At 43.2% G+C, this 13,866-nt stretch overlaps 2 protein-coding genes across 5 annotated transcripts in view; one reads left to right on the plus strand and one right to left on the minus strand.

Annotated features, from left to right (window-relative positions):
- The window catches only part of LOC115141588 (coiled-coil domain-containing protein 148), a 44,906-nt gene extending 33,247 nt beyond the window's left edge, over positions 1-11,659 (minus strand). For both annotated transcript variants that reach the window (XM_029680639.1, XM_029680723.1), the window contains exons 1-9: positions 11,617-11,659; positions 9,496-9,560; positions 8,789-8,910; positions 5,923-6,026; positions 4,180-4,274; positions 3,919-4,076; positions 1,897-1,992; positions 1,504-1,685; positions 212-350 (exon numbers count right to left, since the gene is read on the minus strand). In XM_029680639.1, the coding sequence (XP_029536499.1) occupies positions 212-350; positions 1,504-1,685; positions 1,897-1,992; positions 3,919-4,076; positions 4,180-4,274; positions 5,923-6,026; positions 8,789-8,910; positions 9,496-9,550 (951 nt within the window). In that variant the 5' untranslated portion in view covers positions 9,551-9,560; positions 11,617-11,659. The remainder of the gene's footprint in view (positions 1-211; positions 351-1,503; positions 1,686-1,896; positions 1,993-3,918; positions 4,077-4,179; positions 4,275-5,922; positions 6,027-8,788; positions 8,911-9,495; positions 9,561-11,616) is intronic.
- A 161-nt stretch (positions 11,660-11,820) lies between these two features.
- Positions 11,821-13,866, plus strand: part of LOC115141696 (plakophilin-4) — a 144,640-nt gene continuing 142,594 nt past the window's right edge. Inside the window, exon 1 of one of the 3 annotated variants that reach the window (XM_065005005.1) lies at positions 11,821-11,988. In XM_065005005.1, the coding sequence (XP_064861077.1) occupies positions 11,934-11,988 (55 nt within the window). In that variant the 5' untranslated portion in view covers positions 11,821-11,933. The remainder of the gene's footprint in view (positions 11,989-13,866) is intronic. The other 2 variants (XM_029681019.2, XM_065005040.1) reach the window with 2 other exon arrangements.

The raw sequence follows: 13,866 nt of genomic DNA on the forward strand, positions 1-13,866 counted from the left end.
AGAACCCTTTCCATAGACGGTTCTACAGTACTTGGAACCCAAATGTGTTTTACTTGGAACCAAAAAGGGTTCTCCCATGGGGAGAGTGTACCCTATACCCTTTATAGTGCACTAAAATGTACATAAAGGTTATACTTTTGACCAGGGCCCAAAGGGTGCCATTTGGGACGCATACATAGTAAATCCAGAGCTGTTACTGTTGTTTACTGACCAGCTCCTGTCTGGATCTGTGGGGAAACAGTCTTTGCAGCAAGTCCATGTAAAGGGCTCTGTGGTTGTGCAGATCAGGAGGGTACTGGCTCACAGTCATCTGGAAGCGGAGATGGTCATCTGCCGACCAGCCACAGAACCTGGAACAGTTTGGAGCAAAGAGAAACATGTGTGGATCACCTGCTGCAAACACAACAAAGCACATGCTGAGAATTGTTGTACAGTGACACCCACACAACGTCTCATTCCTGTCAACATTACATTTTCACCAAAGAATGTCTGCATGATAAAGATCTGGGGCTTTCTTTTGTGTGTGCGCGTGCGTGTGCCTGTCTGTCTGTCTGTGTCTGTCTGTGTGTAGCTGTGTTTAGCATCAATGGAAATGAATATTAGTATGAGTAGATTAGTAGAATGCATTGATGTAATCAACCCCCTGGTGTGTTAAGCATAAATCATAGTCCCCAGACGCTGAGATGCGACAGTCTGGCTTCCCATTGTGATACAGGTACTCTGAGACCACCATCCACGGGGGACACACATCCCGAACGAGCACCTCCCCACAATTCCCAACCGTCGCGTCTCCCAGTATGTGTCCTCTATTCATTTGAATATGTTGACAGCTGGAGAAATTGCTTGAGCTGCGCCGAGAATTCGAAAAAAAAGTACGAACGCAAACGGTCCAACATTCTAGAACACTGCTGTGCGTACAAGTTTGGTAGACTGGCAGAACCTTAAGACTACCTGTTTTTAACAGCCAGCCTCCCTAGGGAGGGTAAACTTGTTTTATGTGTATAAGGTCTACGGTACCAAGCTGACTCTTTCATCTCTTTGTTCCACATCCACACTGTGCTCTATCATTATGTCACACGGCAGGATCCCTCTGCATCAACACTGGCGCTTTGCTTTGATTCGTTTTGAGCAAGACATCAATTCAAAATGGCGGGCTATCAGGCAACCCCTGCTTCAGCTCAGGAGGATCTACCCGCTGGACACAGACGTCCGTTCCAATGTCTAGATTGAGTTGTCAGCTAACGTGAATTCAACGTGAAATCAAACATTTTTTAAACCCTTGTCATTGGATTTAGGTTAAAAGATTCTTGACATTCCTTGACGTTGATGTCTTTTTTTTGTTGCAAATCCAATCAGTTTCCCACGTTGATTAAAAGTCATTTACGTTCACTTTTTATTTGATTTTTTATGACGTGGAAACAATGTTGATTCAACCAGTTTGTGCCCAGTGGATTCAACCTTCAGGGTGAGACTACTATAGTTGTGATCAGCGCAGTTCTTTACCTATCCAGGCCTTGTAGGCGATCCTGTACACTCTGCAACCTGGACTGGTACTTCTCAGACAGGGATTGGAACTCCTTGATCAAGGAGGCTGTCAGTCCAGGGTAGGGGCAGTCTATATTCAAAAACTCCTCTGGAACCTGGTCTACCGGCACCAGACAGTCTGCAGTTTTGGTAGAACTCTCCTGCAAAGGACAATGCGGTTATGTCTTTTGAAATGACATTGTGAAACATTAAGGCTGGATTTGTTGGCAGCACAATCAAACGGTGTGGCAAGAGATAGGGTTGAAACGTGTTTGAAATAAGGAATCTTCCTAACATAATCTCTGGAAAAACCTGTGAATTTGTGGAAAGTTATCAGAATTATGCAACCCTAATGGTGTGAGACCTAGGTACCTCCACTCCCAGGGACAGGATGTCTTCCTCTATGGCCAGATACTCTGTGTGAAGTTTTCTGTTGATGGCATCCTGCTGGTCCTTCACAGAGTTGACCTGTGCGTGTGTTGAGAAGATCTTTAGATTCACACGGACGGTGACCTCACAGACACAATTCTTTAACACAAACACACTCTTGTTTCAAGGAATTGTTACTTCATTTCTCTCGTCTCCCCTACATCTGAGAAATATCAGTCTGCCCTCCTCTGATGTCCATCATGGTATAGGGGCTCTGTATCTGATAAAGTGTTGGTGAGAGGAAGTGGAAACGGATGTCTCTGTTAAAGTACACGATCCACAGAAATGTCACATTTCTATTTTCCAGTGTTGTTTTGCTTTATCTTCAACTTGGTGGACAAATAACAGTGAATCATACGATCAGAGCAATTCACTGAAGCCAAATGATCTCTAATTATACCCTCTTTCCATTTCTAACAGGTTTGATTTTTGATGCCACTCAGAGAGAGGAAACCAGTCTATTGTGCAACAGTACATACTAGATCGCAAAGAAAAGCATTAGATTGTCCTTCCTCCTGCACATGTTCTCATTCAAAACGTACAGGAAATGCGAGGAAAGGAATGGCATTCAATGTTACTACCAAGGTAATCATGTTCAAATATATCATCCGCCAGCATCATTTGGGTTCAGGGTAATGTATTAGAGGTGGACAAATGCATGCTTACACCCAATGGAGAGAAACTATTACAAAGGTGACTCACAAGAAACTCCGGATTTCATCTCCACAAGAAACTCTTGATTGTGTTCGTTAAACCTTTATGAATGGCTCTCGCTTGAGTGATGACATTATTCATCGAACGGGGTATGCACTGTTCCAAAACATCACACGTCACACGTCGTTGTTCTCGGCGGAAAGAACAAGACTTCAACAAGTGTAGAATCACTTGGAGCTGTAGTTGAGAGCTTCAGTTCAATGCCCGTCAGCAGAGTAGTGCTGAGTTGAGTTATTATCGTTTAACTTCTAACAAGCAGATGGTTTTAAGCGTGGCTGGTCAATGGGTGAAAGTAGAATGGGAGAGGAGAGAAGAGAGAACGAAAAGAGAGAGAGAGAAGAGAAAGAGAGAAACAGAGAAACAGAGAAAGAGAAGAGAGAGAAAGAAAGAGAGAGAGAGAGAGAAAGAGAAGAGAAAGAGAGAGAGAGAGAAGAGAGAAACAGAGAAAGAGAAGAGAGAAACAGAGAAAGAGAAGAGAGAGCAAGAAAGAGAGCAAGAAAGAGAGCGAGAGAGAGAGAGAGAGAGAGAGAGAGAGAGAGAGAGAGAGAAGAGAGAAGCTCGATTGTGGTGAGGCTCTCAGGTGGGCAGGACTGTGTGGGGAAGACAGCAGGGTCTGGATGAAAGAGAAGAGGAATGGGGAATGAAGATCCGCCAGAGACTGACTCACTCACACAGGGGCAGGGAGGCAGGCGGACAAAATGGCTGGCAGTGTCTTCCTCATCCCCCTATATGGCCCGGTTTTAAAGACACCCCTCCTGTCTGCTCTTAATCCCACCATTCTCTCCCGGAGCATAAAAAAGCCTCCAGGAGTCAAAAGGAGAATTCAGTCAATAGCGGTGACATACGTAGCATGGATTTCGAACAAACACCAGATTCATGAGGAATGAATGCTGCACTGTGGGTAACCTGAGGACTTTTGTGCGAAAGGAACAGGACTTTGATTTATTTCAAGTCTCTGTAGGATCTGCAGAGCATTCACACTCTCTGCTACCTGCAGAGAGAGTGAATGCCTTAAGATTCCTTGCGTTACATTGTGTGGATAAAAAAAACAGAGATGGATATAAGTAAGTTCCTCTGCAGCTTTCTGAAGCAGTGGGCACAGATTGCCTCAGCTCCTCTCTCAGGTCATATCCCAAATGGTACCCTATCCCTTATTTAGTTCACTTCTTTTGACCCGAGCCCTGGTCAAAAGTAGTGCACGGGCATAGGAAATAGGGTGCCATTTTGGGCAGCGACCATGTTGTTACGTACCTGGTGCAGTACCTTCTCCCAGTCTCCCGGCTGAGGAAGCTGGTGCTGCTGCTGGTGTTGGACTTCAGTCAGTCTGTACTGCAAGTCCTCCCTCAGCTGCCAGATGGGCTCCACCGTGGCACACCTGAACACATCCAGCTCACTCTCCAGAAGCAGTTCTAATGACACACACACACACACACACCCGTAAGAATGGTACTGTCTCACTCTATAGGGACTGGAACAGTATCTACGCACTCAGGACTGAGAGAGGTTCTGTACCGGGGTCCAGCAGCTCAGAGAGTACTTCCTTGTCTGTTGTACTGCCCAGACCATTCAGTCCCAGAAACCCTTGCAGCTCAGCTTCAGCCTTTTCCCTGCATCATGAAAAGAGAGCAACGGGAATTCCATTAGGCATAGTGATACTGTACCAGCACTACAGGACACATCCCAAATGGCACCCTATTCCCTATAAAGTAGACTACTTTTGACCAGGGCCCACAGAGAATAGGGTGCCACTTGGGATGCATCAACACAGTGTGTGGCGCATGCTCATACATTAGTCCCAGCTAAAATCGAATGGGATTGTAACTACAGAAACAAACCTTTTCTCTCCTCTCTTACATAATCAGCACACTAATGAATTCAATGGATATGTGCTGGCCCTGTGGTGCAGCCTGTCTATCTGTGTATCTGTCTTCATTACAGGAACCCACGCTTGTGTACACCATTAACCTTGGATCTCTCCGACACAGTCATTACCCCGAGAAGCGGCAGCATGCGCCCAGGAGCTAGCGCTGCCCTTCTCACTTCACAACGCATGACACCAGCGGGCCGCGGCAGCCCAGTTCTTCTGCTTCCTCTGCCTCATCATCACACTAGGGAAAGTATCTGTTGCAATGTCACAGCAGCTAGCACCTTCCACTGAGACCCCCCCCCTCACTCGTTCTTGCTCCCTTTCTTCCCTTCTTTCTTGCTTTGTTTATGGAAAGCCATCTTGAATCTCCCATTTTATAGGGGCTTATTTTTTGTTTATTTTATCTTGGAGAGGTGCTGGTCAGACCTGTTGGCCGAGTAGGGTGGGTAAAGACTACAGTACAGTATTTGGTGTAGTGGTTCATGGTAATGGACGTGATGGGCAGAGTGCGATGGGCCCAGGGGGTCTTAAACCCCCTGAATGAGACATGAGCTCCCCTCCCCCCAAATGAAACAAAGTCAAACTTGGAGAGAGAGGGGGCTGTAAATAATGCTAATTTAACCATTCACCACTTTGTTTAAAATGCAATTTGTATTGCTGCAATGGTAAATATGCTATGGTAAAGCTTATTCCAAATGAAACAAACACCCCCCACCTCTGTTTCATGGTTTAAACCATTTTTCCCATGTTGCTGCACTTGTCATCCTGGCACAGTCCCGTATCTCAGCCCCTTTTCAGGTGTCTCAACTTTTCTTTCTACAAAAAAAGATCATTTTGTCAGCAAGACACACCAATTAATTCAGGCTACAAGAGTGTAGACCCAGTGACCATCGCTGAATGTCATTACACTTTTGGGTGTTTAGTCTTCATTAAATGGTGCGTTTTGGATGCTGAAATTATTTTGTAGTGGGCGAAGATGCGCAGGAGGCCTACTTTTTGAAGTGATTTGTTTGACAATAAGATGAAAACATCATTACTGGTTGTGTTCATGCCAAATTGACAGGTAATATATATTTTTACTGTTAAATGACGTCTTTACTAAAAAATGAGGAGGTCCTGTGAAGAAAGGGGCGGCAGGGTAGCCTAGTGGTTAGAGCGTTGGACTAGTAACCGGAAGGTTGCAAGTTCAAACCCCCAAGCTGACAAGGAACAAATCTGTCGTTCTGCTTCAGAAACAGACTGTTTCTAGGCTGTCATTGAAAATAAGAATTTGTTCTTAACTGACTTGCCTAGTTAAATAAAGATATAATTTAAAAAAAGAGAGATCCCCCGAATGCCATGGTATAATTCACACTCTGGTGATAGGTATGCTGGAAGGGGTTTCTTACCCTGCATTGGCTAGTTTGATGTTCTCTCTGCTCCACACCTGTCTGTGCTGCCTCAGTAGGGAGCTCTCTTTGGTCTCCTTGGCTGTGCGGAGAGTCCTCTTCACCTGAAAAACAGATCTTATATCAGCCTATGATTATCATATAATCACTGATATCATTGTGGCCAGTCATGACCAAAGCAAAGACCGCAATCATGGTAGATTATGATAGCGTCCCAAAAGGCACCCTGTAAAGACAACTTTATTCTGTATTCACTTTATATTCTTTTTTTAGCAGGACCTATGGGTAAGATGAGTAGGCGTCTAGTCAAAAGTACTGCACTATGTAGGGAATAGGGTGTCATTTGGGACCTAGACTACCTAGACTATGAGTAATACATGTGGTATAAAACATGACCAAAAAGGAGTGTCCTCCTTAGTGCTCTATGTTCCTAGCTGAACAACACAGAATGAGAGATTGATACATTTTTCCTTTTCACGCATTATGGCAAAATGGTCTTTATTCAGCAGTTTAGTTCAGTCCGTGTGTGTGTGTGGTTTTGTCCTTGAAATATTTACTTTGAAAGCTTCATAATCTGCTGCAATTCATGCGAAACGTTATCACTGTTGAATACTTGAAAGGAAATACATTGGCAAATTTAAATATTCCGGTGGAACATGCATAACATATATAGAACAAAAATATAAACACAACTCACAACAATTTCAACGATTTTAATGAGTTACATATAAGGAAATCAGTCAATTGAAATAAATTCATTAGGCCCTAATCTATAGATTTCACATGACTGGGCAGGGGGCGCAGCCATAGGCCCACCTACTTGGGAGCCAGGCCCACCCACTGGGGAGCCAGGCCCAGCCAATCAGAAATCGTTTTTTTCCCACAGAAGGGCTTTATTACAGACAGAAATACACCTCATTTTCATCAGCTGTCCAGCTGGCTGGTCTCAGACAATCCCGCAGGTGAAGCAGCCGGATGTGGAAATCTTGGGCTGGCGTGGTTGCAAGTGGTCTGCGGTTCTGAGGCCAGTTCAACATACTGCCAAATTCTCTAAAACAACGTTGGAGGCGGCTTATGGTAGAGAAATTAACATTAAATTCTCTGGCAACAGCTCTGGTGGACATTCCTGCAGTCAGCATGCCAAGTGCACGCTCCCTCAAAACTTGAGACGTCTGTGGCATTGTGTTGTGTGACAAAACTGCATTTTAGAGTGACCTTTTATTGTCCCCAGCTCACCTTTGTAATGATCATGCTGTTTATTCAGCTTCTTGATATGCCACACCTGTCAGATGGATGGATTATCTTGGCAAATGAGAAATGCTCCCTAACAGGGATGTAAACCAATTTGTGCACAAAATATAAGAGAAATAAGCTCTTTCTGGGATCTTTTATTTCAGCTCATAAAACACAGGACCAACACTTTACATGTTGCCTTTATATTGTTGTTCAGTATATATAAAGTGTGTGTTTCTGGTGGGAAAATAAAGAGGGGTGAGTATCTTAATATACTTTCATTTATTTGACTTTCTCTTGTAAAAAATAAGAAAACAAACAGAGGCAAACCACTGCTCTCGATTGCCCTGCTAGAAGCCCCAGCCATTAAAGTACGCTGTCAATTCTCCCTTTATTATGTGTTGATCTAGGGATTTTATCAGGAGCCCCTCCTGCAAAGATGTAAGGCCTCAGTATCCAGGACACTCCCACTCTCTTACTGGAGAACCAATCATTTGATCACATCCTGCGGCAACTCACAGTCATTTATTTCCCCTCTATCACTGTTGGGAAATCCACAATAGAAAGCCTGCCTTTCAGCGGGGCGGGCGTATGCAAACACTGGATGCCTTATCTGGTCCTTGCAGAGAGCTGAATTGGAGCGAGCCATGGGCAACCATAACAAGACACTAAAAAGCTGCTGCCACAGTTTACCAATTAAAACACTGCAGGTCTACAAGCATAATCCCCATGGCCCCTAGGGTTAACTTCTCACAATGCTAGGATGCAGAGAGATGAGAACTTCAAACAGCTTTATGGTTGATCCTCCTGCAGACTCATGAATATTCAAACTGCTAATCCAAATCTTTAGAATGTTGATATTCTTCTTTAATTTGATATGTTTTGGAGAGCCCATATAGGTTACGTAATGGTCTGCTGTTTCATAGTCAATCCCCTCCTCCGGATCATTGAAGAGGGTGTGTGTGTGTGTGTGTGTGTGAGCGCAAGCTCGTGCGTGTGGGTACGCCCATGATCTTCCAATTTTGAATGCAGGTCTGGATTGTGATTCAGAAAGACCTCATGGCTGCTCACCTGAGAAAGAACAACAACTCTATATAAATATGTCCTCAGATGGAAATGATGTGCAGTGCAATGATCATGCAGAGGCATGCATGCACTGTCTCAGTCTTTTACCGTCCCATTATATGAACAGGTCTGTCACCCATCAACTCTCTCCATACTGAAAGTTGCACATACATAATTAGTATGCAAGTTGCTTGTGTTATGTTGCCTAAATGAACAGCTGAACTACTTCATGAACGTGGTAGCTTGCACCTAAGGATGTTCAAGAACAGACTGTACTTTGGAGTTACTAAATATACAGTATATCATACAACATTACATCTTAAACTTCATACATTCATCAACACTTTGCCTCTGGTATCGTATGAACTACTAACCAGGACTTGTATCCATGAAGCTTCTGTGCAGGAGTGCTGATCTAGGATCAGTCTAGCCGTTTAGATAGTAATGAATACTATTATATGGGCAGATCCTAGATCAGCAATCCTACTTTGAGAAGCTATGTGGATTCGGGGCCAGGGACTATATTCCAAAACGGTCTCATAGAGTAAAAAAAATCAAGAATATCTACCTTTTGAGCAATGTGTGCAGACTGCAGTTGTTTGGCATCAACTATGGCTTGTAGTTTCTCATATTCAGCCGGTTTATACTTTGAGCTTCCAAGTCCATCCTTCATCCGTAGAGTCAGTTTTTCTATATCAATGAAAGAAAGCACCAGATATACAATATAACTGTGTACTAGTAAGCATTGAGCATGTGAAAAGTGCATGAACTGTCAATCATATCAAACAACAGTCCATTCTCAATTCTTTCCATTTATGACAGAGCAGAGGAAGTGAGATGGAAATGGCACATCCACTGTCCTATAACACTCTGATGTGCGTCTTTGTGTGCACCCCAAATGTCATCCAATTCCCAACGTAGTGCACTAATGAAGTCGCGCACTACATAGGGGAAAGGGTGCCATTTAGCATGCAGTATTCAAGATAGCTACGTCCTATAGAAGGAGTAGAAGGAAGGAAGGAAATAAACATGTCAGACAGACAGGTCCTGATTAGTTCGGCTGTGACTCCGGGAGACGGGTGAATAAACACAGGCCATGCTGCCACGGACAAGGCAGGCATTAAAGGTGTTGGTTGAGATGGCTGAATCTCCTAACACAGGGACTCGAGGTCAAATTGTGCTTACGAGAGCAGCATAATGTGAAGTCAGTGAGTCTAGAGGGAAGAGCAGTAAAAGCAGCCAGCGATGGTTTGGTTTGGAGCTGAGCTGACTTACCTAAATCTTCTGTTCGGCAATTGGTTATGAAGCCACGTAGGTCTCTTCCGCTCATCGCTTCACATCTGTTGATCAGTAGTACATGGGGTTTTAAACAAATCCTTTTGGGATAACACTTCACATGCATTTGCCCGTATACCTGTGTAATAGTAATCCCCAGTTACATAATTACCTCGTAACATCACTGTAGTAATATGCTATGTAACATTACACCATTGTAATCACAGCATTTTAGCAAGTAATATATGTAAACAGAAGATTGTTTAAAGTTTGTATAGAGAGGTCACCACTCCTACCTCGTCACCGTTCCTGCTGTTGCTTTGATCAGCTCATTCGGCAGATTAAAACTTACATTGACGAACTTAATGGAGAAAACCACTTATCACAAAATGTCTCCCAAAACAGCCGATTCAACATTCAGGGTCCTACGAGGTTATAGAAATAGCCTATGAATTCTCATTAGCGCTTCAAAGTGTCTGAAAGTCAACGACAGGCTGTGTTCCTGTAAAGAGACTCGTTGGAATATTTATTGGGTTTATCTAATGTGGAATATCCGGCTACATACATTTTGAATTGATCATGTACATTACTTATAATATCATTATTATGGTGTGCTTTATTATGGCAAATGTGAATTCATCATAACCTCCTAAATACATTTGGAATGTATTATGTAAATGACTTTATAATATAATCATTATTGTGAGGTTAATTATCGTTATCGTTGACACTAAATAAAAGTGAATTCATCATATCATCATCACAAACAAAACGTCTCAGCTGAAGACTGACATCAAATGTTCTTTAATAGATGAAGAAATCAATTTGACATGGTAGGACTGTGGGAGGATGTTAAGGAAAGAGCAAAAGAGAATAATAATTTATTCTTAATTCATTTGATTATCCTTTTCTTCATGCTGAAAGTGTGTGTCTTGAGGTTTCTCTACGAATTGTATTGGATTCATTCCAAGGATACCTAAAGTGTGGAAGACATTTTTTCAGAAAATAAAGATCAATGTCCATATCAATGACCCATGCAGATTGTGAGACATTTTGGCTTGGATATACATACCACTGATCCCGTGGTTTATAGGTTACAGTGACTGGATTAAAGTGTTAGCACAGGTGAGAGGAGAGGGCATATGGTGCTTTACACTCAATGTCGACTCTTAGGGCTCCGCGACCGCTAGGGGAACTCAGTCAGGGTCTCAACTTACTGTTGAGAGTTAGAAAAGTAGAATACACAAGGTGTAATTTCGACATTTCGTAGTGCATCAGAAGTTTTCCAGTTGTTATTTCTGTCACTTAATTAGCCCCTGTCAGGTAACATTTTGTAGATTGCTAAGTAGGTAGTCTAAAATTACCAACCGGGCACACGGGGCATGTGTTCAGGGGCCCTGACCTCCAGGGGTCCCCCATTGATTTTGTTAGTCACTCTCACATAGATATCCAGCCCAGCCCTCATATGAACAGAAATTTGCTTTAAATCTTCAAAAGTTTCTCACCACCTCCTGGCAAAATGGGGGAGACACCGTTTGCCCGCGAGGTGGCAGGGAGAACCAAATCTAATTTATGGCCCCCCAAATGGCTAGAGGTGGCGTTGCCTCAAATCCCAGATAAGATCTAAAGATCTACCGTCTCACGACACCGTTGATGTATCACGTCTGTAGCCTACGCTACGCATCGGTAATATTTGTATTTTTTTGCATTGGAGCTCTGAATTATAGGCCTATTCTGCAATAAGTGGGAACATCATGAACTGCTCTCAAACCTTGCCAGCGCCGTTTCAAAGTGAGTTGACACTCGCAGAGCCCACATGTACAGTAGAAAAAGTAGCATAGTCTACACTGTGCACTGCTCACAAGCCTACACCTGGCCCGTATTAATTATATTTATTAGGCCAACTCAAGAATAAGATAAATTCATGTTTTACATCGATTTATTAGGCCAACTCACGAACAAAATTAATCCACGTTTCACGTCGTTTTTAGTCTATAAATCTATAATACTATAAGTAGCCTACATAAAGGGACAGACATTGGTAAACAATTTAGTTTACCATACGATTAGCCTATACCAAATATGTTCTACTACCAAAGACGTGCCTATACCGTATCCTACCTTATTAGTGTCACCTCCGCAGCATAACATGTATTTGGTTGACAAAACGTGTAACCAAGGCAACTACTTCCCCCTTGCCATTGGTCTATTCAACAAGAGAGTCACCAACGAAACGCCCTATTTTCCAAACCAGAGCCAATGACGACTGAAAGCTGCAAACCTACAGCGAGGTGACGTCATGCGTACTCGTGTTCCTTCGGAGTGGACGCGGTTTGCGGAAGAAGGAGCCTTGTTCTTCACTGTGGAGGCGAGTTTCACCGCCCCGCATGTATGGGACTAGGAGCGGACTTGTTGAGGTGCTACTTCGCTGAAGTTACATGCTCCAATGTGGATCCGCGCCAAAACACAGCGATCACAATAATACTCCTCAAGGTACAGACTTGCTTTCATTGATTCGAAAACCATCACAATATATTGTACAAGTAAAGCATCTGTACTAGACGAGCTCTGATTCCAGTCCTAAATTCGTTTTTTAAACCGTAACAATTACCGCATGTGTTGTTGCAGTGCCAGCCTTCACATATCAAGCAAGGATCGTAGCTAATGTACACTAATAATTCTCTGGTGACTGATTCACTACCACGGTACACCTCTGAGGGACCTTCACTGGGTCGTGAGTGTCGCGTTTAGGTGCGCTTTGATACATTGTGGCCGAAACTTTTGATTTGTCCATTATTGTATCAGGTGGACGTTACACGAAGTGCTACTTTTTGTATGACTATGAGTTACTTTGTATACAATCTAACAACCGCCCTTGAGACCCGGTGATAGAAATGCACCAGTAGAGAATGAATAGGTAGTGTGGGAATCTGAGGAATGCGAGGTCGCTGAGGGGCGGGAGATTCTTCCCTACTACATCTTTATTTTACCAAGTTTATTTAGGTTTAAACTCACGACTGTATTAAATGTCCTTACCCAGTCTAACTGTCTACACTTGTCTTTGGCATTGATTATACTTTTTTTCAATTCTCTAATCACGTAGCCTAGGCCTAGATAGTTTTACAGTTCTGCACCAATCCCGAACCAAAACCACCTTTTTAGTCACGCTCCAGAGAGTGACTCACTCGTCCCTTTAAATTATAATCGTCGTATCTACCATAAAATACATGTGTTTGTGATGGGCAATTATTGTGGTTCCTTCTTACTGTTAAAAGTGTTCATGTTTTTAATTTCAGCTAGACTAGTTCACGTGTCCCATACATAGCCGTTTTCTGGATTCACGCAAATCCAGGCGAAGCATGTTAGGGCAGATTGATACTAGGTTACTCGAAGGGAAAGTGCAAGGCGTGTCCGTTTGAAGCTCGGCGAACGGTCATTTATTTTCAGTATTACAGTGGAAGGAACGGTGTAAGTTTAGTGAATACACTATTGCCTACATTCCTCACTCCAATCACTCACTGTCCCACTCAGGAGAGCAGCAAAACTGTGCCCTGCTATTTGAGAGATGCGTAGCCTACTCGGAACTTTCTGACGTCTCCACGTTTCCATTTCAAGCATTCATTTAAAATTCACCTCTGGGAATGTGCACAGATATCTGAACTAAACGCTGCATAGGAATGACAGAAGGTAGCCACAACATTTTAGAGTTGAAATGATTTCACAGTCGATATCACCTGAGTGACAAGTGACTGTATTTCTTGCTCACCCAAACAACTCAAACCTTACTGGAGTAGTCTGCTGTGCCATCGTAAAACGTTCACAAGATGGATAGCGCTACTCTGTTGCCTTGCATGGGAAGACATTTACAAGAGCATATGCAGAAGTAGACGAGCACACGTGTTGCTGAAGACCAGTGCAACCAACTGCCTCTGGACACTATGCATACGATAAGAATTGACTGGTATCTTACGTCTCACAAATCTCTCACCGTGTACACGCAGGCAGAGACAAAGAATGTCCTTGGTTGTCAGGGCAGCTGAACCAACTGGTTGCTTTTGGGTTTGTGCATTTGCTGCGGAGATTTGATTGACAGCTGCATGAACTACTTATTTGTTCAGTTCTCCTTATTTACCCAATCACATTTGGTCCAGTTGGTGACTTGCTCTCTTTGGTGTGCATCACCTTGTTCAAAAGAACATTTTGGTTATTGTATGGTATGGACTTGTTTCTTTCTGTGGTTCTCTTCCAATGCTTCTCAATACTTTCTCTTCCTTTGAAAATTATTGTGCCTGGTCACCAATGGTGTCAAAAGATTGACAACGAATCATCAACAACATCAGATACCTAGAATATCTCTCATCTAACCACCTA

The sequence above is a fragment of the Oncorhynchus nerka genome, linkage group LG1 (genome assembly GCF_034236695.1).
Source record: "Oncorhynchus nerka isolate Pitt River linkage group LG1, Oner_Uvic_2.0, whole genome shotgun sequence".
Classification (NCBI taxonomy): domain Eukaryota; kingdom Metazoa; phylum Chordata; class Actinopteri; order Salmoniformes; family Salmonidae; genus Oncorhynchus; species Oncorhynchus nerka.